Raw genomic sequence first — 23,830 nt, 5'->3', positions numbered from 1 at the left:
ATGTTGGACCATTTGTTTATTGGCTGGGGTATTTTACCTCCCACTTAAGAGTGCTGTACAAAGTAGCACTTACTGTCTAAAAGGAGGATGGAGTTTAGTGACCGCACAAAAGGAAATTGAGGAGCATGGGGGAGGCTACATTGTAGGCTTTAATAGACCTTAATCTGCTTGACTTTTCCATCAAGGTTCGGGTATAGATGTCTGATCAGAGGGGGCCTTCAGACAGGGAGGAGGAGAATCACCACGTACAACAGGTGTTCACATATCTAGGGATTCAGACATTCCAGTGTCAAAAGGGACAGTTCATTGTTGCGAAAGAGGGAGTAATTCCCATTAGAAACATACAGAGCGTTACTGGAGAAGTGAAACAATAAATAAAACAATTGCAGATGGAGGTTTCATATTATGTAAATGTGATGAATATTTGAGGTCAGCTTTTTAGATCCTCCAGGAGTGCAGTGGCTGGCGGGATGCATGGAGATGCTCGGGGTCCTGTTGAACAGGAGATGCATTTGCTGACAGCAGAGGCAGATTGTGCGAGTGAAAGAGCTACTTCATGGGAGAAAAACATTCTTCCCGATGATTCGCTCATAATCATGCAGAGGCGTAAAGGTTTACTGGAAAGACTGAAAAGATGGTGTTGTCCATGCAGATTGTTTCTTGGTCTGATTTGGAGAGTGATTTCAACATTGCTCTGGGCAGGTCAACAGATATTTGTGTCTGGCTTCCAAAACAATACCACAGAGACGAACTTGCAAACATATGTAGAGTACAACTCAGATAGGGAAGGACTTACTGCATGTGCAGGAGTCATACCTGAGGAATGATATTAGGTTGCCCAGGTGTTCATAAATGTTGACACATTTAGGGGGGCTTTGCAATATTTAGATTATAGAGTTCAGTCAATCATGAAGATTTCACATGGTGGTGGGTGGAGCGATTTTGATTTTGTACCCACCAAATGTGCATAAAACCATAACACTCTTTAGCAGTTGTTATGTTTGCCATGAAATTGATCATAATTAATGGGGATGTATTCAAAGTAACATAACTCAATTCAAAACATTTAGTATAGAAGTGCAGAATGGGCAGCACTTAAGAAATTTGATCAGGGGTTTCGTTGTAGCCACATTGTGGGTCAGTTCAGACCATTCTGAAGAGGAAAAGTCAAAGATGTAAAACGAGAGAAGTCAATAGAGAGAGCGTTGAAAGAAGAGAGAATAGTTAAGGCACACCCCTGAATGCTCACACCAGAGAGAAAACGACCCACTAGGGATGAAGATCTTTTAAGGATAACAAGTTTAATCTCACACGCTGATGAGAGCAACAGCAAAGAACTCTGCTGCTAAGAACGTTCTACCCAAGAGAGGCACAAGCAGAAACTTTTTAAGGTACACAGCATCATAGCGACTCAAAAACACACAGTAAAAACCTGTGCAGCTGATTGGATGGACCATATACATGTGCTGCCTTTATTCAGCTGGGATGGCAGTCTATTGGTCCCAGCACAGTCTTTCCTTCTTCCATCACGTGTGTGCTGCAGAGCTCATCTTCTCATATTGAAGGTCAGAAAACAAATTAATTATACTCCTACCATACAGCTTATCACTCATACTGTGCACTTTGCATGCCTTAAGGATGGACACACAGGAGATCTTCAGGGCACTCCAACCTTCACACACTCACACATATGTCACTCAATCAGTCCCTCCGCGCCATCCAGCTCCAAGGTCTCTGCCCTCATTTTGAACTATAATGTATCCCTCTCAGTACCTTGCAATACAAATCACACAATTGTCGCTTCAACGATACACCCTGTCCATCCTCTTTGAACATTTCAGGACTTGTTCCTTTGGGGTTGATGGTCAAAGGTCATCTGGTGTCATGGAATTCAGGGATGTTAGGGTTTAGTCAGTTATATGGGCATTAACTTGTGGTCACTCGGGAATGGGCTGGGTCATGCTTTGGCCAAAGTTAGAAAATGCACACCAGGCACCGGCCCCTGATTGCGGCCTTGTGGGGCACATTTCTCTTGGGCGAAAGACACATCTTTGCAACACTTTCAAAAACAATGAATAAACAGTGTGGTTGGTGGGTGTGCAAACTCTCCGAATCGGAGCACGGGAATGACGATTTCTGTGACCTCGAGGATTTGGGCCTAGGGCATGCAATGCCGTATTTACCATGCAAGCCTTCTCTTCTACCTATGATTATTAATAATACCTACACAATATAGCGATGCCGCCCGCACCTTGGGCCACACCATATGATTACACTATAATTCATTATATTAGCATGGGGTCCTGATAGACTGGAAGGCGGCCCCCTCACTGCCCCCCCCCCCGCTCCATCACAATGCCTCAAATGCACGTCACCTTACTTCAAAGTGCCTGGGGGGGAGGGGCTGGCTCCTTCCCAACAATAGCCATAGAGAAGGTACATGAGACTGAAGAACCAAGCCTATGCAACATAAATTCAGCATATGCATCACAGGACATAAGGCAGGGAGACCACTGGTTTGGCTAGCAACCAAGGGCAGAGTTCAGAAAGCCAGCAGGTATTTTAGGATGTAGGATAGGACAGGGGCGACACTGGAAAACAATTGCACATTGTGTATTGCAATGTTATTTTAAAGCATACTGTACAGAGGTCTACAATTCTATTGAAGAAGTAGAGTTGTTGAAGAAGGTCTCTGGATGCCCTCTAAAACTGAAAGAATCACTGGAGGTCTCCATTGTTGAGCTAGAGATTAGGGTGTTATTACACAGAATAGTGGAAACATAATTAGGACAGTCCACTGGTTTAAATCCACCCACCGTTCTCAGAGCTGCTGTTCACTCCACAGTTACTGGAAATTGATAGCAGTGCTGTGGAAAGGGACAGTGTTGGAACTGGCATGGCCAGTGTGATCATTGTCGTCATTGCATACGCAGTATACTGACCTTTAGCGATGATTGATGTGGATCTAGGCATGCAAAAGTAACACTATCAGACACTAGCCCCTAGTGTAGAAGAGGACTGAGCCTGCACAAAAGGCTAGCATCGAAAAAGCCCCAGAATGCTTTCAGTATTGTAATGCCAACACTCCAACCATCTAACCCGGCCCCTGGCTCTATTAAAAATGCAGCTGGAGCCAGGAGATCATGCAAGCAGAAGAAATGCTGATGCCATTTCTGGAGAACAAAGTCGCACCTACCGTTACCTCTACATGCAAAGGAAGACTACTGAGGGAGGGACAAAAACAAGGAGCCCTTCGATCATTCCAGTGGATTGACACCTATACCCGCCATCTTTCCCCACCCCGGATCAATTTCCTTAAGTCTTCATCACAGCAGGAACACCCACAAGAATCTAAGAGGCCCTCTAGGGGGCTTAGAGGATCAATCATTTGTGGGCAAAGTTCACATCGTTTGATTATGTGTGTGGAGTTCTGCATTTAAATCAGGACCACGTTTTACTGTTACGTTTATAAGAAGAACACCATGTGTATTTGTATGTGGAATACGAGAAAAAGCAAGAACGCCGTTTCTCGCAGAAAACGGGCATGTGCTAAGAGAATAGCCAACATAGCCTCGATTTAAAGTGATCATGAAAAAGTGGTAGATCTGTGGAAGGCCACACATCACAAACTGGACCCTCACCGAGGAGAAACATGTTCGATTTATTTATTGCATTTATTGACAGCGCCCAAACCAGCAAGTATCACGGTGCTGGTATAATACATGCATAGATCATAAGGAATATATATACACAGAGGTCAGGAAGGAAGGCCTCGCCTGGTCAGGCTAGTCTCATTTATGCTGCTTCTGAATCTAGTCCTCCCACATTATCACATAATGTGCCGGAGGAGCTGTTAGTGCAAGCCAGTATCGTGGAAATCTCAAAGGACTCGCCCTTTTGAGTCCATACCCATTCTAGACATGAATAAATACCCTTGTTGTGCTCTGGCCTGTTAAATGGGCGGGAGCCGTTACCACGCCGTAGAGACTACCACATAAAAGTGCGGACATACTACACTCTGCCTGTTTGCTCATACAGAATATTCAGTGAAACGTGGTTTAGGATTCGGATAGAATGCCCTGGCTGCTGGGGGCATCAGGAAGGCAAGCCCAGAAATACATTCAAATCCAGCAATCGTGTGCAAAGAAGAACAAGCATTAGCAATGCAAACCGTTTGGGCTTTTGTGTAGTAGGCATGGAAAAGGCTTATCAGGCCTTTCCATAGTGGCATTAACTGGCCATCAATGGTAGCAGATAGAAAAAAAGGTCAGAGTACCGGGGCACATAATAGCACAAGCCTATACTGTTGGCTCTCCTAATGTTTATTTTGAACAGGCGCTCTGTGAAGGACATGCGTAATGCTTATAAAACTTGTGGCTGAAGGCAGACCTGAGTAAAACATTTGTATTACATCACTATCATATTTACAGCTCCAATTCAGTCATTAACTCTCAGAAGGCTGTTTTGATAAACACTGGCAGTCACTTCGAGTACAAAGTTTGATGGCAAAGCTTAAGAAAGCTACATCAAAGAGATCCCTGAAAGATGTGTTTTGGGTGGGGAGGGGAGGAAGAGGTTGGGAATAGCAATATGGATTAACATGGGCACTCAATGGGTGGGTAAGTAAACACACACATACAAGCTTTTTGTCGCTCCTCAAATACCATTTCTCCCTAGCTGTACTATAATGCAATCAGCTTGCACCACCTAATAGCCAAAACTAAAAATGGAGTGCTGACACAATAAAGAACAGGAGCATCAACTAATTTTGCACATATTTTTGTATTTGTTGTTGTTTTCATAAATTAATCAAGAAAATCTTCAAAACACAGGGTTTAGTCACACTCCCCATCCCTTAAGTCACTGGTCTGAATAGGATTTACCCTTACATGAAAGGCTAATCGAACATGTGGAAGGTTGATGTATGTTGTGAACCCGTCAGACAAGGTTAATCTGTCTAGAGAGTATTGTATGGCATTTTCACCAGTCAGGGAGCAGCCTTTCATGCCAAAATGGATAGCGGCTTCAATTAATTAATGCTGGAGATAACGAACCCCAATAGGAAAAATGGCCTTCTTTTGACCTCCTAAGGCTGTTACAAATCCAGTACCACAACTGGCTAACGGGGGCTGTTCCTGTGAAAAGGCTACATTTGCACTCTTCTACTAGGAGTCCTACTTCAATACTGGGATAACAGTCTGTTTCTTTCTTTCTCCCCATCGTTCTCTATCGATCCTTCTCCCAAAAGGGGGAAAAGGAATTCCCTCAGGTTGGTTTGCGTGCAAATCTTTTCTAATCATCACTTGGCTATTGCACTTAGTATGCTGGGCTCCGGTAAAGTACTAGAATGGGGCAGAAATAGGCACAGATTTACCCGGAACTAGAATCCAGCAACATGGTCTCTTTGGATCTGGCCCAATGAAAAATGCCCATGCCCTAGCCATTGGATAATCCCTTCACCTGCAGTAATCTGATGTTAGCAGTGCTCCGCGACTAACTTCTGTGCTCAGAAGAGCTCTGTTTTTTAAAATGTATTTTGACATATTAAAATCATGAAAAATGCTATATAACAGCAAACACATCAGTGACTGGGAGTTTCTTTAGGAGTTGTAAATGTTGGGAAATTGGAAATGACCAGTGCAAACAGCTATATATTAAGTGTAACAATCGTTGCACGTAGGTGACCTCCTCATGCATGTTTTCATAGTTTCTTCAAGTTATGTTATGAAACTTCATCAATCACCACTGAAGTGCTCTTATGGTGCTAGTACCTTACCCAAGAAAATAGTGTACTTTGCCTTCACCCAGGTAAATCTTCAAAGTAGAGCTGTAAAACCTTGTAGGAGGTGGTGTTAGGTACACATTACTGTTAATGCTGGTAATGACTTCCATTCAGGATCTATACAAATGCTACAATCATACAGTTTTTGCTCAATATTACTACAGTGTGTTATACACTTTCAGGTTGCTTTATAATATGGTTTTAACACCTTTCAAATCATCTCCAAAAACAGTGGGTTGTTTTTATCTCCGTTTATTTATTTCATTTTGACAAGTTGTATAAGCCTTTCACAAACCTTCCATGACTGCTCATCTAGCTATGCCCCTATCACTCGGGCCCTTTATCGCTCTCTCCCTGAATGCACCCCCCCAACCCCCCCAAAAACAGATGGAGGATTAAAAAGCATTTTCTTTCCATTTGTAAACACTGATTGCACATCAATCAGGAAGATGGGTAGTGCCGGGCCCTCAAACCAACTCCATACCATCATAAGAAATAATTCACAGTTGCAGCAATGAGCACTGGCTACCCGTGCTAACATATAGGAGAACAGTGGGAACCTGCGCCTCCTTGTCGTCGAAGCCACACCTGCTCCTGCCCAGGAGCATTGAGCCAAAGTTCGGTAGCAAACATACCAAAAGTGCTTTACATATCTCTGCCCAAAACCTGCTAGAAAAAAAACACTCATTTAATGAGATCATTGAGCTGAACACACTGGGTTGTTGGGGCCCATCTGTTTGGTAAGAACTCCTCCGCATGTGTAATTCTCAAGGCGACTGTCCTTCCTGTGCATTTTAAGTATAGCCACACGAAGGGCATTGTAGAAGTATAGTTCAACTAACCGATTCGTCAAAACAGAGGTTTCACACTCATTGCTAAAGGGGGAACATCATAAGACTTTACTAGTAGATGAAAGTTGAAGATTTAAAAAGCACAAGTTGCATTGTTGATTATTCAAAGTTGAGTGGGCTTCAGAGGCAATTGTTAAACACATTTAGTGGTGATTATGATTGGTTATTTATAACACGCTTAATACCCGCCGGTTTCTAAGCGTGGACCCGGGAATCGAACATGTGTTGCTCCGCGTGTCGTCTTGCTTCCAAGGCGATCACGTTGCCCCTGAGCTATCCTCCTGTGACTATATTGGTGAGTGCTCAATATTCTTTTCCCAATGGATGTGCACTCTACCAATAAGAAACATATTGATATGTTCAATTATTTCCTTCTATACATTCCCCATGTTACACCATCATGTTGATGTTAAAGGATATTTGTACCGCGCACTATCACCAACGGAGTGGTCCCATGGTGCTCTGGCAGCTCTGAAAAAAAAAGGGAGGGGTGGAGCGGGGGGTGGTTGGGGGGGGAGTTTGTGGGATTAGCTGGAAAAGTGCAAGAGAGCAGTGATGTGCTGTTGGCGGACTCAGCCCGGAATTCCGTTGGCTGGGATTGGGGTGTTATACTGTCGGAAGACATTGTGTGCTGTTGTGCGGGTCCATGTGTGCTTTGTTTTGTTGTTGCAGTGTAGTGAAGTTTGTGCAGATTGTTGTGTTGTGTGGTTGTGTTTGGTTAGAATTTGAGAGGTGTATGCAGAGGGTGAAGATGTTAGTGGGTTGGTTAATTGGCATAGCTGTCTTGAAGTGAGGCACTACATTTCGCCATTTCTAATTTGGGGTGTAATCATCAATCATTGCGCACAGCAAACGAACACATGGCCAGAACCGATGGGTTTGTGTTGCAGAACACCTTTATCCACGTCCAAGCATGATATTTGCAGGAACAAAGCGAGCACTGGGCATGATGTGACCATGGATCTGTGATATTTCAGTGAAGGCCACCGCATTGCAAGCCCGGCTCAAGGCAGCCATTTCAAGCACAGCAGCTCATCAACATGTTTCTTTTGGGCACTTCACTGCAATCCTTCTTTCCAAATGTAGTGGTTTTGCTTTTCTTTTAGCTATATGAATCCCTTCTTTGTTGCAAAAGTAAAGGAATCCCGAGGTACGCCCCTTTTTATCCCTAATGACATCTTCTTCCCCTTTCTTCATTCAGTTTTTTTTTTTTTTTAATTCTGCTCGTTTTCCTCTTTATATGCTTCACCCTCTTGTTTATTTTTTGAATATGTATATTTAATCTTCATTTTACCTAAGTTTTTTAAAATGTCTCCGAGTTTCACATCGAAAAAGGCTTGGGTGAAATGGCTGGACACAGAACCCATTATAAAATGTCCTCTCTTTTATTAGTTTTGGCTATTAAGTGGTGCTAAATCGCCACCTGATAGAGGGCCAATGAGGGTGTGAAACTCGTCACACAAAGGAATAGGGCTGGACGCAGAAACCAGGCAGTCCCCAGACTGACCACAGGGAACACACTACCCCAGGAGGATCTCGTGGAGGCCATAAGTAAAACACTCTAGAATGATTGACAGGGGAAGGGATACAGATCGCATTGTCAGGACAACGGGGTAGGAAACGTACTGCCACTAACGAATAGTACTAAAAACTCACTCTTCTGCATACACATTTCAAACTCTGAAGTAAACACTACAAACCACACTTCACAACACCACAACAATGAAACAAACCACACATAATCTCGCCCAACACCACATGGCAGCCACCAACGGAAAATCACACAGTGAATGGTGTATCCAAACTGAAGCTGCCAACAGCACATCACAGCACTCTTGCTCCGTTTCCTGCTCAATCCTACTAACCACCCCCCTTGCAGTCAAAATCCACCAGAGCACCACAAGACCACACAGGTGGCAACAGGACACGGTATAAGAACCTTTAACATAACCTATAAGCCAAACTATTACACTGTATTACAGTAAGGAGGGAGATGGAATATGAGAGGGAAACAAAGCTTGTAGGTGGTCTCTGCTTAATTACCCATCCATTGATTGACTATGTTAATCTCTATTGCCATTCCCATCCACTTCCTACCCTCGCAGCCGAAAACATATCATCCTGAGATCTCTTTAAGCTACTTTAATCAAGCAGTAACATCAAACAGTATGCTCGAAGTGCCCACCAATGTTATTTCAAAGCCGTCTTCGGACAGTGAATGGCTTAACTGGAGCTGGTGTAATAAAAACATCATAAAGTGTGCCTTCAGTCACGTGACTTATAAGTGGCATGCGTGTCCTCCCTTGAAGTCCTGTTAAACCAAGGACTGGCAATGCCAACAATTTTGGCTTGTGTATAGTTATTAGGCAAGCATATAATAGAAGCGTCTGACAAATGGCAAAGTACTTGCACAAAAGTAACAATTAAAAACATTCGGTTTTTAAAATAGCAGCTTCATGCAGGATTCCTCCCTTTTCTACACGTTTTATTAATAGGTGTTATTACCAAATGTTATGGCACTCAATGTATTGTCCTTGGGAAATAACAGTGTGCCATAGGGGATCATGTCTGCACTAGTGAAAATATTAAAGCCAAGTACTGTAAAAGGCAAAATAATGCAACATAACTATTTACCAAGAGTGCCAAGGTTTCAGCGCGTTGTATAATAAGGACACTGCACCCTCACCCCTGAAACAATGAGAGCTACCACAAACATAATGATGTGTCATAGAACGAGATGCCCCTACATGAATTGAAAAACACAGTCGGTGTCAGAAGAACGCTTGCTACTTTGGAAACTATGCAAGAAAGAGCAACTTTGGTAAAAATTGTGAGAGTAGGAAAAGTCATCCAAAATATCGTCAATGTTAATACTGTGCCCTGGGAGAAATAACAGTGGGATCCAGGGCCCAACGATGTGTTGTACATAGAGTAATGCCCCCAGAGCAGTGAGCCAGGAGCTGAATAGTACTCCTTAAGTGAGTTACCCATATCAGAGGCCCTCACCGTCCTCACTGGTAGGATGAGTTATGGGAAGTGGTACATGGTACAGCTGTCCATCTACTGGTGGGTCCATGTTCCTTCATCAACAAATCTTTTTTTCGAAAAAACCAGATAAAAGAATGTTTTATATTGGGGGTTCCCCAAACCCACCATCCCCTTCCCTATTAATGTTACACTATTCCCTACCCCCCCTTTCCCACACCCCCATATATTTTAAATGACTGTCGATGAATAAAGCAATATGCCCCTCGCGGCGGAGGCATTACCGACTCAGGTAATGCCCCGGGACCCAAAGTTATAGACCCGAGCAAAGCATAGCTACTAGTACCACGGTCCGCAAAAACTGCGTGACCGGGGCCCTAAAAGCTTTTCTTTAATCCCGAAATGCTGCAGTGTTTCGGGAAAAATGTTAAAAATAAAAAAAAGACAAAGAAAATGGCCGTTTTCCCTTTCCATGGCGGCCATCGGGAGCGGACGCGCTAGAAACAGAAGGGTTTTCAGCGCGCCGCTCCCGAAAAAAAAAAAGGTAAGTGCAGTTGGGAGGCTGGAAGGGAGGGGAAGAAAAAAAAATAAAATAAAAAAGAAGTACCTGGGTCCCCGGCAGGGGATGATGGAAGCCTCCAGCCATGTGGAGGCTCGGAGCAGGAATGGCCTCGCTCAGAGTCTCCACATGGCAGGAGGCTGTCATCGTCCCCCGCTGGGGACCAAGGCATAGAAGGTAAGTGGGGTGGGGAGGGCAAGGAGGAAAGGGAGGGGGGAAAAAAAAGCCTTACCTTTGTCCCCAGAGGGGGGCGAAGGTAGCCTCTCACCCGTGGGGAGGCTCGGAGCGGGGATGGCCCCGCTTCTAGCATCCTCATTGGCTGAGGGGCTGCCACGCCCCCCGCCGGGGACAAAGGCTGTGGAATCCCAACAGAGGGATTCCCGGCCTGGTAATGACTCGGCGAGGGCCAATCAGAATGGCTTTTTTATTCTGATTGCGCCCTCGCCGGGGACTAATAAACTTTATACCCCACTGGAGCACAGATATTGACTGTCGCTGCTGTGGTCGGGGGAGCTGGGGGGGGCATCTTTTGATTTGCTCGATGGGGACAGCATCAGTGCAAAAATCTTTCCAGTAGAAGAGCGCCCCCATTGCTCTGGGCACTGCAATACAATTTCACATACTTTATTGGCTTGATGACATCAGATAGTAATTACAAAAGTAGGGACAGAGGTCAACATTCTGCATGGCTTTCTTGGCAGTGTCGTTCCCAAAGCTAAATTTACATATTTCTTGTCTTTTCTGGAGAAAAAAAAAGCATGGCAATGTTACAGATTGACAGAGTTCCCTCGATCTAGGCAATGGATCTTTGACCAGGGATACGACAGTGTAATGAAGCCTGCTATTGCACATCAATAGTTATTGTGCAATAGCAGGCTTGATTTTATTTTATTTATTGAGCATTTGTACGGCACCTATATATCAAAAAGTGTTGCCAGGCGCTGTAAAACCAGGAGGGGTACGGGGGACAACATTACTGTAACTGTTGCACTAGGCTTTGTGACATTCGGATTGTGCGCATGCAATGACAGGAAGTGCAGGGGGGGCTGCAAGTGGAAGGGCAAGGGTTCGGGCAAGTGCTAAGGGAGGCCCAAGAGGGTTAGTGCTGAAGCAAGGGGACAGGGGTCAACTAGTGCGAGGGAGGGGAGGTGGACCAGACTCAGTAGGTCAGTCGGGGAAGGGTGCCCGAGGGCAAGTGTGGGTAAGGGGGAGACTGGCCGAAGGAGGGCCTACCCCAGTAAGGCTCATGGGGGATACAGGCCACCAGACAGAGGCCAGTGGAACCAATAAGATTGTTGGATCCCGGGTCTTCTCTTCTAGCAGGAAGCATTGATGTTTCTCTTGACAGGGTTCGCCCAAAATAGGCTCCCTGAGACGTTCAAGGTGGGGCCAGGCAGAGAGGCAAAGAAACGCATATTAAATCAGCCAGTGGCTCAGCTGACTCATTTATTTGCACGTACCTCATAAGTAGGTCACAGATTTGACAAACCTGTTGTCCTGGAGAGTAGGAAAGAGGGGTGGAGAGATGGGGACAGAGAGGGGGATGAAAGAGGCCCTTCAGCTCACTCCTCTCACCGTCCATTGATGCCTAGTAATGCTAAGTGCAAGTACCAAACTGCGTCAGTGGGTTTGGTGGAAACACTTGCCAAGCGTGTTCCTGAGGGGAAGTCAGAATATCTGATAAAAGGCTGTGAAGTGCTGCAACAATAAAAGTTAATATAACAATTTTAAAAGGACTGCCCAGGAGTGTGCTCTTCTGCCAACTCACGCCTAATATAACCTCGCATTTAAAAATAAATAAAAATGCAAAATCATTTAAATAAACCATTGTAATATTCCAACTTGGTGAGTGCTCAAGTTCACGCCATTCAAACCAACAGCAAAGCGGTGGACCAGACACTTGGCATCCTTAAAATAGGTACAATCTTCCCCCGCTTCTACCCACCCAATGACATGGAAGGGGCACTTCCTACCACCTTGTTAGCTCCCACAAACTCTCCAGTCTGTCACTTCCAAGTCTGTCCCTCGTGCATGTTCAAAATGTACATATATATGGATAAAAGGTATCCTATATTCCCAAGTCTAGATCTTGTTTTTACCACCCAGACATAGACTGGTTTTATTCGCATTAAAATATCCAACCACTTTTGCAACGGAATACTGCCGCCAACGTCTCTGATCAAAATGGCATCCCTGTTCAATAAATAAAACAAGCATTGGCAATGCCACCAGTTTTTAGCTTTCGTGTAGGCATGTCAAAGCCATTAACTGGAATTCGATTCTAGCAGCTGCAAAACGGTGCGAGTGCCGGGACCTGTATTAGCACTTATAAACAAGTCAAAACGGTTGGATGTGCGAATGCCCGTTTTTAACACGACTTCAGTGAAATACATGGACAGTGCTTATAAATCGAATGATTGAAGGCAGACCTGGTTAAGACATTGTAATAGACCAGTAGCCCGTGTCCAGCGACATTAGCTCTCAGAAGACTGCTTTGAAGAAAAGAAAAACACTGGCAGGAACTTCGAACACAAAGTTAGATAATAAGGCTTGAAAAAGCTAGCTCAAGGAGATCCCAGAAGGATGCATTTTAGGTGGGGGGGCAGGAAGTGAGTGGGAATTGCCATATGGATTAACCTGGCTATGGGCAGTCAATGGGTGGATAAACAACCAAACACCTACAGGCTTGTTGTACCTCCTCATATGCCATTTCTACCTGTGTGTACTCTAATGCAAACTTGTCAGTTTATAAGTGGTGTAAACTACTTAATAGCCGAACCGTTTCAATATTGTTTAGTTTTGGCTAAGTGGTACTAGCACATCACAGGAAGGGGCATTACCATTATTATAAACTGATCTGAAGAGGAACTATCAAATATAAATGTATCATTGAACATGCATGAATTAGGCTAAAAAGGTTTGGACAGTAAAAAAAAAAAACAGAGAGGAAGACCTTCATAGTGCTAAAATACATTTCACTTTGTACCCATTTCTCTAACGGCAATGCATGATCCCATTTTCACTGCATTATTCTCAATGTCAAAGATCAGGGAGAAAATAGGTCAACCTCTAAAAATGCAGCGTTGACTCCAACTACGAATTCGATTCTGCCTGAGCAGGCTTCATTTTACTGTTAGTGACTGCTCAGAGCTTCTATGGATGCAGGTTAAGAGAAAGGAGGAGCCTAAAGAGAAACATTCATTTATTTGATGGTTATCCTCTTTTATGAAAAACAATGCATTGGCTTGAACTATAAGATTTATCCAAAAGTAACAACCTATAGCATCTGTAAGGTTAGAATGATCAAAAAAGTAAAATGCATGTCAAATGTTGTAATGTGCTGAGATACCCTTTGACCACTGATGAAGAAAAAGTACTAAATAAAGGGTTAAGTTGCGTTGTGACCAAACACTGTGGGTGCTCTGTTATGCGGCATCACCCTGCCAGTTGAAAGAAACGGCAACAATGGCGGCAAAACCCTTGTGTGTGCCAAAAACCTACAAAAACTGTGTGCTTCAGCACACCAAAAGAGGGATGCACAACCTGCCACTCATGGTGCATGTGCGGTGGAATAGAGCACACAACGCAGAAAATGTGCCAGTAGGCTCCATGACCAGCAAACAGAGTGCAGAGAGAGAAGCAGCACCTTGCAAGTGAAACCCCAAAAAGTGCCTACAAATGGCATTTGCTTTGTTGCTAAAAACTCCAAAATGCCTATATCACAACACTTCTCAACATTAAAAATCTTGCCTGGTGCTAAAATTCATGTATCTAATGAAGCATTGTGAACATACAAAGTCCTAATGTGAAGAGCAAAACATTCATCAGACAAGCTGGATTGCCTGTAAACTGACAGCCTCTGTCAAAATCTGGGTGCAGTACCCTGGGCTACCTGAATAACAGTGCTCATATGAGTTACTGATGAAACTTTAAAGTGAGCTAAAACTAAAAAGTCTGCTGGATTAGCAAACATAAAAAGCATTTTTGCTAAAAGGAATACAGATCTTAGTTGTGTTTTGATCCCCAGATGTAAAGCCAAGAAAGTAATGTATTTGTGTTTGATGCAACAAGTTTGGGTTTTGCTGGATTTAAGAAGTTAATTAGCCTGGCTGAGCTGCAAGAACTGGAAAAGAAGGTTTCTTCCAGGGGGAGGGCCTTCCTCTCACCAGACACTCACTGGGAGGTTTTAATCGCGGGTTAGCCCAGACTTTCGTCTATAGAAAGAGAAGGAACAATGACAGAGCTTCAGCCCAGGAAACGGAGGTGTGAAGTTGGTTGTAAATGGCTCCTGGAAGGAACAAACAAGGAGGGGATGCGCCTGGACTGCAGCGAGACAAAAGGCGGACCATCTGTTGCTAAACATGAACAAAGAACAATTCTTAAAGACTCATAACTTGTCATCCAAAAGGGTGAAAAATATACCAAGGACAGAGTTGTGAATCTAAGTTTTGGCTGCACGTGTGAAGAGGCGGCAAAACTGTGTAACATGTTCTGGACAGGAATGGCAATATAAGTGGTTTTATGCGAAATGTATTAATGTTAGAATTGTGAAACTTCACATGCACATCCCTATGTTAAACACACACATTTGTGGAAATTTGCATAAAGTTCGGAAGTTGTAGCAAAAAGGACAACATTCTGTAGAAAGTTGAATCAATCCTACAGCTGCGAGATATTGATGAACAGATGCTACATAAAATAGGGCATCTTTGTGTGTGATTTGTATAAAGGTGACCAATGTAGAAATGTGTGTTCAGTATAAAATCTGATTTTGAGACCAGTTGCTAAAGGGATGTCTCTGAGGACTGTAAAGCAAACCATAAAATGTGACATCATCCGGCCTTGGTCCAATCACTCAAATGCAAGGCGGAGATGAAGTTTTGGTCCAATCCCACTCACAGGGGCAGGCTTAGCTAAGCTGGCCTATACACCCACTTTGTGATGTCATTTTAAAGCATAAGAGACAGCTGACAATACATGGGGACTCACAGATCCACTCACTTTCCTGATTCCGGCGAAGCACTCTGATCCAGCATTCTACATCCAGCTTTCACATCCTTCCAGATCCAGATGCCAAGACTCTTGCCAGCAATAGAGAACTATTGATTTCCAGCAAGGCCCAAATACTCAAAACTTATTTTCCACACCCAGTGAAGCACTGTGGAGGGGCAAAAAGCTATTGTGAACCAGCATCCTGATATTTTTCTGGCTTGCCACCAATAGGATTGCCTGAGGAACTCGCTATACAGCTGATGGAAATATCCACAAACAAGAAGGACAGATCCTGTGCAAAACCGGTGGCCGGCCTAGCTGATCCAGTCCCGTGCCTGATGTGGTGTTCTTCCTAGACCAGATCCAATCCATGACCAGAACTGACGGTCCAATCTAATAACTTATTTTGTAAGTATTAATAGGAAGAAAAGTGACCCTAATATCTCTGCATAGTCTTATCCCAATCTCAATTCATCCTATCTGTAAATTCAGAATTGAAGTATTGTCAGTACCTTTCTTGCACTAATTTTTCTCATTTGTTTTATAAAATCATAAGTCATTAGTGAGTTTCAGTAAGAAAAGTAAATCCCAGAACGGAAACTACAGTATCACACGTGAAGGTTATGCTGGCCACGTAACTGTGTAAATTCACATGCGACATTCTCTTTTTCATAGTCATAACCTAGTGTAATCAAAACCATCTTTCATTTTCAAAGTGCATTTCGGTTTTCCATTCTCGCGCCTAATTTACAAAAATGACCTTTACTAAATCCTTTATAACTCCTTCAATTTTCATGATAGAAATGAGATTTAAATTCCTACTTGTACCTAACATCCATAGCTATCCATAGAAACTGCATTGCAAAACAGTGTGATTCTCCCATTATCGTGAATATCGTGCAAGGAAAAGTCTGCCACAAATTACAATTCTGAAAGAATTCTACACATGTGAAATAGCTTTAAATTGTTTCTGACTTGGACTTTGAGATTTCAAATGCTTTCTTTGGACTAAATCATTGTATGGGATTGTGTGCAACTGTTCAAAGTGGCCCCCATAGGAATTTACAACAATTTAAGTATTTTTGACCAGATTTGGTGTTTTTGCTCAGTCAATTCTAAAGACAATTTTAAATCAATGCTGACAGTTGAAAAGTTAAAATTGTTTTTTCTCTTGTGTTTGAAGGGGGAAGGTGGGACTGATATTCTGTTTTATTTGTGCTATTGCTGAATACCTGCTCTCTCCTCACATCTATGTAATTGCCTATTGGGGGGTTGAGGGATGTTGCAGGGGGAACCTCTAACCATACTATCATCTGTCCAAACCAACACAAAAGTATGCTTTTCTGTGCTGAATATGTTTTTGGTGCGCATTACTTGATTCATAGTGTATTAAAGATACTATTCTGTGTTCTGTCACCCCATTGGTGATTGTTGTTTTCCTGTTAAAATATACCGTGGTTAAATTCTAAATACATAAATAAATATTTATCTTTGCAAACTAGCCTGATTCCTGGTTCAGTGTGACCAGGCATGTTCCAGGAGAAGGGTGTGATATGAGTGGTATATCGTTCAGAATATTTAACTTATTTATTTTTGTCTATAAGGGTTCCAATTGTGCACTACATGGCGGGCATGACTTGGGTGTGTGCCGGATTGAAATCACTTACAACAGCTTGACCCATTCCTTTTCCGTGTTGAGTTTCAGCAGTATACGGAAGATTGGAATAAAATAAAATATGACTCGTCTAAAAACCATACAGGACTAAAAACTGTCCACTTTTATGCCCCCCACCAGTACATTCTCTCCAGAATCGGTAGTTATTGAGAGAAAATCTTTAACAGAAGTTGAGAAATTGGAACAATCAGATAATAAATGCCAGAATGTAGCCACATTTCTCAGTTGGCAAATTCATTGTACTTTGAACTGAGGAAAATTACAGGGGATGGATATGAAGCGGCCATTAACACCTTTCAAGATTAAAATGGCAAATCTATTAGACCGTATTAATTCAGGTGATGAAAAATTGGTGCTGTGCTCTGCCAGTACCAAGCGGAAATTATTCAGACAGGAATGGTCAAACTGTGGACCAACTGAGTACCTAGAGATCTTATAGAGAATACACGAAATAACCACAAAAATACAAATTGCCTAGGTACCTACAACGTTTTCCTTGCAACAAAATGCAGAATATGTACCTTCGCTTTTGCCTAAATCAGATGCCAACGCTGGACGTATTGGATCTTGGAAAGCCCATAAACAACTGGAGTTGTGGACACGCTTGTCCAGTTTTGATTAACCTCACAGTGTGTTTTTTTTTTCCAAGGAAAATACTCCAGTCGGATCTGATTTTGCCGGGATATGCTTTGGTTCCACCTCATGCGGGGAGGGGATGTCTCAATGATTTTAGCACTGTGTACAGTTATTCAGGAGAGCTTTGCAATAATAGAGATCAAAGGTACAACTTTTATTGAATTGTACATTTTAAGATGTATTAAAGACATATGTAATTGCTATTAGAGGTTTATCTCTTTTCCTTTTTATTTTTCATACATGATTTTACTTGTATTCTATTGATTATTTTATGGTTGTTAAAGGTGTATTTTATACCAAAATCACAAAAATAAAGAAATGATGTATTAAAAAAACTAGGACTATTACAGAAATTGAAGAACAATTTATTAAAGCAGACCAGGGTGAGACTATAGTGTTATTGGATAAAGAGAAATACATTAGGGAATCACAGAAGCAACTTTCAGATGAGAATAGCTATCCGAAACTAATGGAGGACCGAAAAGGACAGTTCTTCCAGCTGATGGGGAACAAAGTCTCAAAAGCTGTAGAAAGGTTCCGATTAGCAAACGAGAGGGCACTTAAATAGACATTCCAAGATTCCAAATGTTTAACCTCCCAAAAATACATCTGCAGACCCTTCCAGGCCAAATGATTTTATCAGATGAACTCAATACTCAAACCCCATATTCAAATGTACAGACTGTTTAAGATCTTTTACAATGCAAATGCAGTCTTATGTCCGAGACACAATGGACATAAATCAAATTGAGGATCTGAATTGTGATCCAAAAATACATCTACTACTAAGTTTAGACATAACCTGGTTATATACAAGGATCCGTCAAAGATCTGCCCTGGAAATAGTAGAGGAACACCTTTGGAAGAGAGATCACACAGATCCAGTACCAAATTCTTTCATACTCATTAAACTGGCTCTCAGTGTGAACTATTTTCAGTTTCAGGGGGACGGGTTTAAACAAATAGAAGGTATAGAAATGGGAGACACAATGGCTCAGAGTCTACAAATTTGGCAGTAGAGACATTCTAGAAGAAATGCATATACAGTGCAAATAATCAATTTATGGAAATATTGTGATATGGAGGAGATTCATTGACGATATTTTAATAATCTGGAAGGGTAATGACAATGAAACAATGGCCTTCACTAGGTGGATTAACGAATACAGTCGTTATTTAAAATTCACTAGCAACATGCATTCCTAAGAAATTAATTTCCTTGATATAACTGTTTTTCACAAAGAAGGCAAACCTAAGGTGAAACTCTTTCATAAGAGTACGGATAAAATTGCTCCTGCATTTTGAGAGTCATCATCCATACCATCTGAGAGAAAATTCACCATTCAGACAATTTCTCTGGATTAAACAAAATAAATATATCAGCGAGAGCTTCAATAAAAGAGACTATGATTCTCAGTGACAAACTATTGGGTAGAGGGTATCCAGAAAAGATATAAAAATATTTTGCTGGTTGAATGATTTTCAACGCCTCAGCATTGAATAATAAGAGAAACTACTTGGCATTGTGAGGGGTCTCTAGTAGATAGGACCCATTCTAAGATGGTGGCCCTGATAGGTGATAGAAAGTAGCAACATCAATGTGACAACATCACATGATGATCAGTGTATGTTAATAAAGCAGCAAATCCAGCACCCGCAGTAAGGTTCAGAACATGGCTCGAAAAGTGTTGCTACATCGGACAAGCCAAGATAACGAATAAGTGGCAAACATGAAAGATGCTCTCTGTTTGGATGATACCATGCCATAGAGCATTGATACTAAGTGTGATTTTTACAAACCACGTTAGCCGTAAAACAGGCTTGAAAGTTGTTGTGATGTTCCCCACTGATACAGTGCACATGAGAACGTTTGTCAATATGTACTAGCTCAAAAAGGTGAATATGTCTCTTTTAAAATATACTTTTTCAAAACTAAAAGTGCGATGGGTGAAATATTACTAGAGCTGTTCTGTTTTGCAGCGAAAAAGAAACACTTGGAGCATAGTTACAACAAATGGGTAAAAATGCATGTGTGATATGCAGATTAATCCGGTACCACTTTTGCATATATGTGGTGTTTTGGGGAGCACGGGGTGCGAGATGAGGGATGAGTTCAGCACTGGCAAATTGCTTTTTGAATTATTCATAGAACGAAGGCGCCACCTTATGTGGCCTACAAAAATTATGTTATGGAACTTTGAAGAAGACAAATAATATTCATATGTGGTGTGCCTTCTATGTGTAAAGGATCTAATCATAATTAAAATTATTAATAGAAGATATGCCGTTTTGCAGGTTCTTCCAGAAGACAAGTGTTATGGCTTCTATTGATTTTGCTGTACATTTGTGTTGGGCAAGTCACAGGGTGTGTTGTGTTGAAGTATTTGCAATATTGAATTGTGAAAGCTGAAGAATTGAAACTCCTGATGAAGGTTCAAGATTCATAGATAGGAACCGAAACAAGTTAAGGCTGGAGATGTAATGCTACATAATGGTTGCATTCCAAGGTGAACAGAAATAACATGTCAATTGTACTAAAATACCCCAGAAATCAGAACCAGATATGAGTAATGAGAAGTAGTGTGTATTCTAATGGCCTAGAGGTCTGAACAAGTACGTAATACCCTGTGTTTAGAGCTCTATTGATACAAGATATGCACCAAGAGACACAGTGGGATGTATGTTTAACATAAAAGAGGAAAAGAAACGTATATATTTCTCAAAAAATAATGTGATTTTATTGATGAATTATATAATAAACTATTTTGTCTACTCACATTACTATTGTACATAACCCGAAGTGCTAGCAACGCTGGAGTAAGACCTATTGGGTTACATTGGTGGTTTAATGATTTATTAACATAAACCTATGGTCGGTTACAAAATTCCGGAACCCTCTTTTTTGTTGTAGACGACCACAGAACTTTGACGAACATTTTAGAAATCAAAAATCATAGAATACGTATGCTAGGAATTGCGTTCATATAGAGCAGCCTAAAATGAACTGCTCGGTGACTTCCCAAATCCCATCTAAGCGGTCCAGTTCCCATGGACTGGTGACCTGCATCGAACGAGCCAGTTCACTTCAGACTCCAGGCAGCCGCAGTTCACACATTGTTACTTATGAACAACCACATCAAAACCTATTCCAGGCAAAAGCTGAACCTTATGCCATAGTCCACGTAGAGGGCCACTTTAAAACTTCTTTCAAAGCTGTAAAGCAATCAGAGACCTCTTTCACTCCGGGGCTCTAAAATGATGATGTGTTAGTTGCCTGTATAGTGTTTTTCACCACTATCAGTCTTTCCAAAGTGCCACGTGCCAGAAGTGGGACAGATGAAATCTGACCACATGATTCCAGCACCGCGTTATGTTGCTTGTGTAGCGTGATGACACGCTGATGTGTTAACAGCACAAAACAAAATCTCAAGATTACTTTTATGCAAAATAAGAAAAAAATTAGCACCCAAAGTTCTTAGTTCCGCATTGTCACGCGCCCTCACACGTATCCAGTGCTGGCTTTTTTAACAAGCACCACTTTGCATGCTGGTACTTGTAGTCAAATAGTAATTTTGGAACCAAGTCTCCGTATGGGAGAAGTAGTTGGCTAGGCAGCACTGGGTCGGTATAGGTATCCTGATAAAAACAGCTGTATGAGAGCGGTGGTTGTTCATTGTTGATTCAAAGACCAGATGGTCCATGCCGACTCAAGGCATACAGGACCCAGTTTCAAAATGATTCATGCATACATGTCAACATTATTCAACCCATCGGCCGTCATGGCACCAGTGGCTTTAACGTTGCATTCTGGGACTTGTACTTAATTTCCAGGACTGTAGTAGTGTCACTGGAATGAAAGGGCAATGTTGGCATGTATGTCCATTGTATCCATCATTTCAACCTATTGTTTCCAAATGTATAACTATTGTCGGTCCATTATTTGGGTAGTAAGGGTATGGTCCATGGTCTGACCCTCCCTCACCACCCCCCTCCCCCGGAATAGGGGTTCGGGGGGGGAGGGGATGGGTGCTGACACCACTATGCATTATTTAATCTGAAAAGTCAACCTTACAAGTTTTTTGTGGCCTATACACCCAGCCCTGTTCATTCGCATTATGGCCCTTGTAGTCCTGATGATATAATCAAAAACGAAAACTTCGAGTCAAAATATAGAAGGGAAAAAAATTAGGACAGGGTGTGGCTGTTCAGTTCCCAAACGACAGAAAGCTGACACGTATCGTGCATGCTTTAATATGATCGCGAACTCAAACCAATCAATATAAATGCGTTTTTTTTGTTTACAGGGCAAGCGGTGATGTCAAGGTGGCGACCCAGGGCCAGTAAACTGAAGACCCCCCTGCAGTCTACTATAGATAGATCCGGTCCAGTTCGAAAAGCGAGCTGCAACTTTGCTGTCACACTAGAATGGATGGGGCATTACCTGACCGCACCCCTGGCTAAAACAACCAAGGAACAAACATACTAGCACCCCTACCCCAAACACTGCGGCCAATATAATTGAAAACCTTGGCCTGCCCTGATCCCATCACTGGGGGTCGTCGTCCTATAAACAGTCGAGTGGCGGCGACCTTACCTCTTTCTGCTTCCGAGCTTCGGTACAGGGGATGGTAGTGTGGCCCTCGTGCTGCTCCGTCACACAGTGCTCACAGATGCAGACCAGGTCATCCTGGCAGAACCACTTGAGCAGGTTCTTGTGGGCCTCGCAGGTGCGCAGGTCGGCGTCGCGCACAGGCTTCACCAGCCTGTGGGTTTTCAGCTTGGCGTTTTCCACGTGCGGCCGCAGGTGAGTTTCGCAGTAGTTCACCATGCAGGTCAGGCAGGACTTGGTAGCTTTGACTTTCTCTTCCAGGCAGAAGTCGCAGAGGACGGCGTCCTCGGCCACTGCGTCGCCCTGCCCTTCAGCGTCTGCTTGGCCATTGGTCTCGGCCAGACCATTAGGAGTGGGGCTGGCTGGATTGGAGCCTGCGTTTACTCCTGGGTGGGTAGCCAAGTCACATTTAAGGCTGGTGGGTTCAGCGCTCTCCGTTTTGGCCACTTCCTGGCTATCTAGCGGGTTGATGGCACTGCCACCGTTAAGATCCGTGACACTGGCGTTCGGGGTTGGATCGGTCTCAGCCATTTTCTGCGGTTTCCTTCCTTGCTCTGCTGCCTCTCTGCCGGGATGTGCCTGAACCGCACACCTCCTTGCGTTACAGGCTGCCACACCCGAGCCTGCTTTCCGCCGTGAGCTGTTAACCCCATACACGCCGGTGCGCAAACAGGCAGCTTTAACTTCAGTCAACATTCCTGTGGATATTAAGCGCCGCAGCACTTTGCCAACGTTCCATTTTTCGACGTGTATCACAGTGCAGAATTGGAGCTCAAACGCATATTGGTTAACAGCACGCTGTTATCAGGAACGACACATTGTTCGGGGTACAATCGCCCCGGCCACCAGCCAATGACGAAATGCACATTGCACCTCAGCCAAACTCATGTGTATTGTCCTTGGTGCAGCTCGTTTCCTTCCATTTATGCGTACCTATTATCAAGCCTCGGTGGAGCGTTTGCAGACTAATCCAATGTTCCTGCTGCGCCTTAACTCCAAAATTTAATTCATTCTGGACTTTGACGTATTGTCCGGTTGGCTTCCAGCGCCAGATCGAGAGGGTTTTCTGAAACTAAAGCCAAGATTTAGAACTAAGGAGGCCAAGTCACAAATAAATGGGCACTTAAATGCACCGTGCACCCAATTCGCCAAGGTGACTTGCCTATTTCCTAAGAGCTATGTACCAGCGCACATACCGAGGCTCTCAACGCGCATGTACCCATTGGCTCCCAGCATGCACGTCTTTCTGAACAGCAGGAACTCATGCTGAAGTTGTGGAGAACTAAATAAAACGGACAGAAGGATAACATACACCCTTCTATATATTGCACATTATTCTACGCCTGTGGGTATCCCGTCTGTGTATACATGATAAGTACAGAAAGTACAAATAAGGGCCATATGAATGTCTGCAACGTTGACACTGATGTAGAGGCACATCCAGAGGTCTCTTCCTGAAAGCCCGGCATTCTTCGTTTTTTGTTGGTTTTACTTTTGTTTTTTGCAACCCAAGTGAAAGAGAAACACACAATTATGTCTACCCTTGAAGTCCAGTGTTCCAAACGCTGACTGCAGAGCATGGGTGTAATCGTAATCCAGCTCCTCTAATAGGACCACCTACCTGACCCACACCCTGAGACCACAGCTTCCCGTAATCACTGACATTGGACGTATTTAGACATATTCTATGTGTCTATATCAAGCACCACATTACAGAAACTGGGCATTTGCATGGGACTAT

At 43.0% G+C, this 23,830-nt stretch overlaps 1 protein-coding gene across 1 annotated transcript in view; it reads right to left on the bottom strand.

Annotated features, from left to right (window-relative positions):
* TRIM16 (tripartite motif containing 16) overlaps positions 1–22,731 on the bottom strand; it is a 225,244-nt gene extending 202,513 nt beyond the window's left edge. The window contains exon 1 of the mRNA XM_069654546.1: positions 22,075–22,731. Coding sequence (XP_069510647.1) covers positions 22,075–22,620 — 546 coding nt within the window. The 5' untranslated portion in view covers positions 22,621–22,731. The remainder of the gene's footprint in view (positions 1–22,074) is intronic.
* Between the last annotated feature and the right edge of the window lie 1,099 nt (positions 22,732–23,830).

This window comes from Ambystoma mexicanum, chromosome 3q, assembly GCF_040938575.1.
Source record: "Ambystoma mexicanum isolate Mex_15411 chromosome 3q, UKY_AmexF1_1, whole genome shotgun sequence".
NCBI classification, from domain to species: Eukaryota; Metazoa; Chordata; class Amphibia; order Caudata; family Ambystomatidae; genus Ambystoma; species Ambystoma mexicanum.
This window is presented reverse-complemented; position numbering and strand designations above follow the sequence as displayed.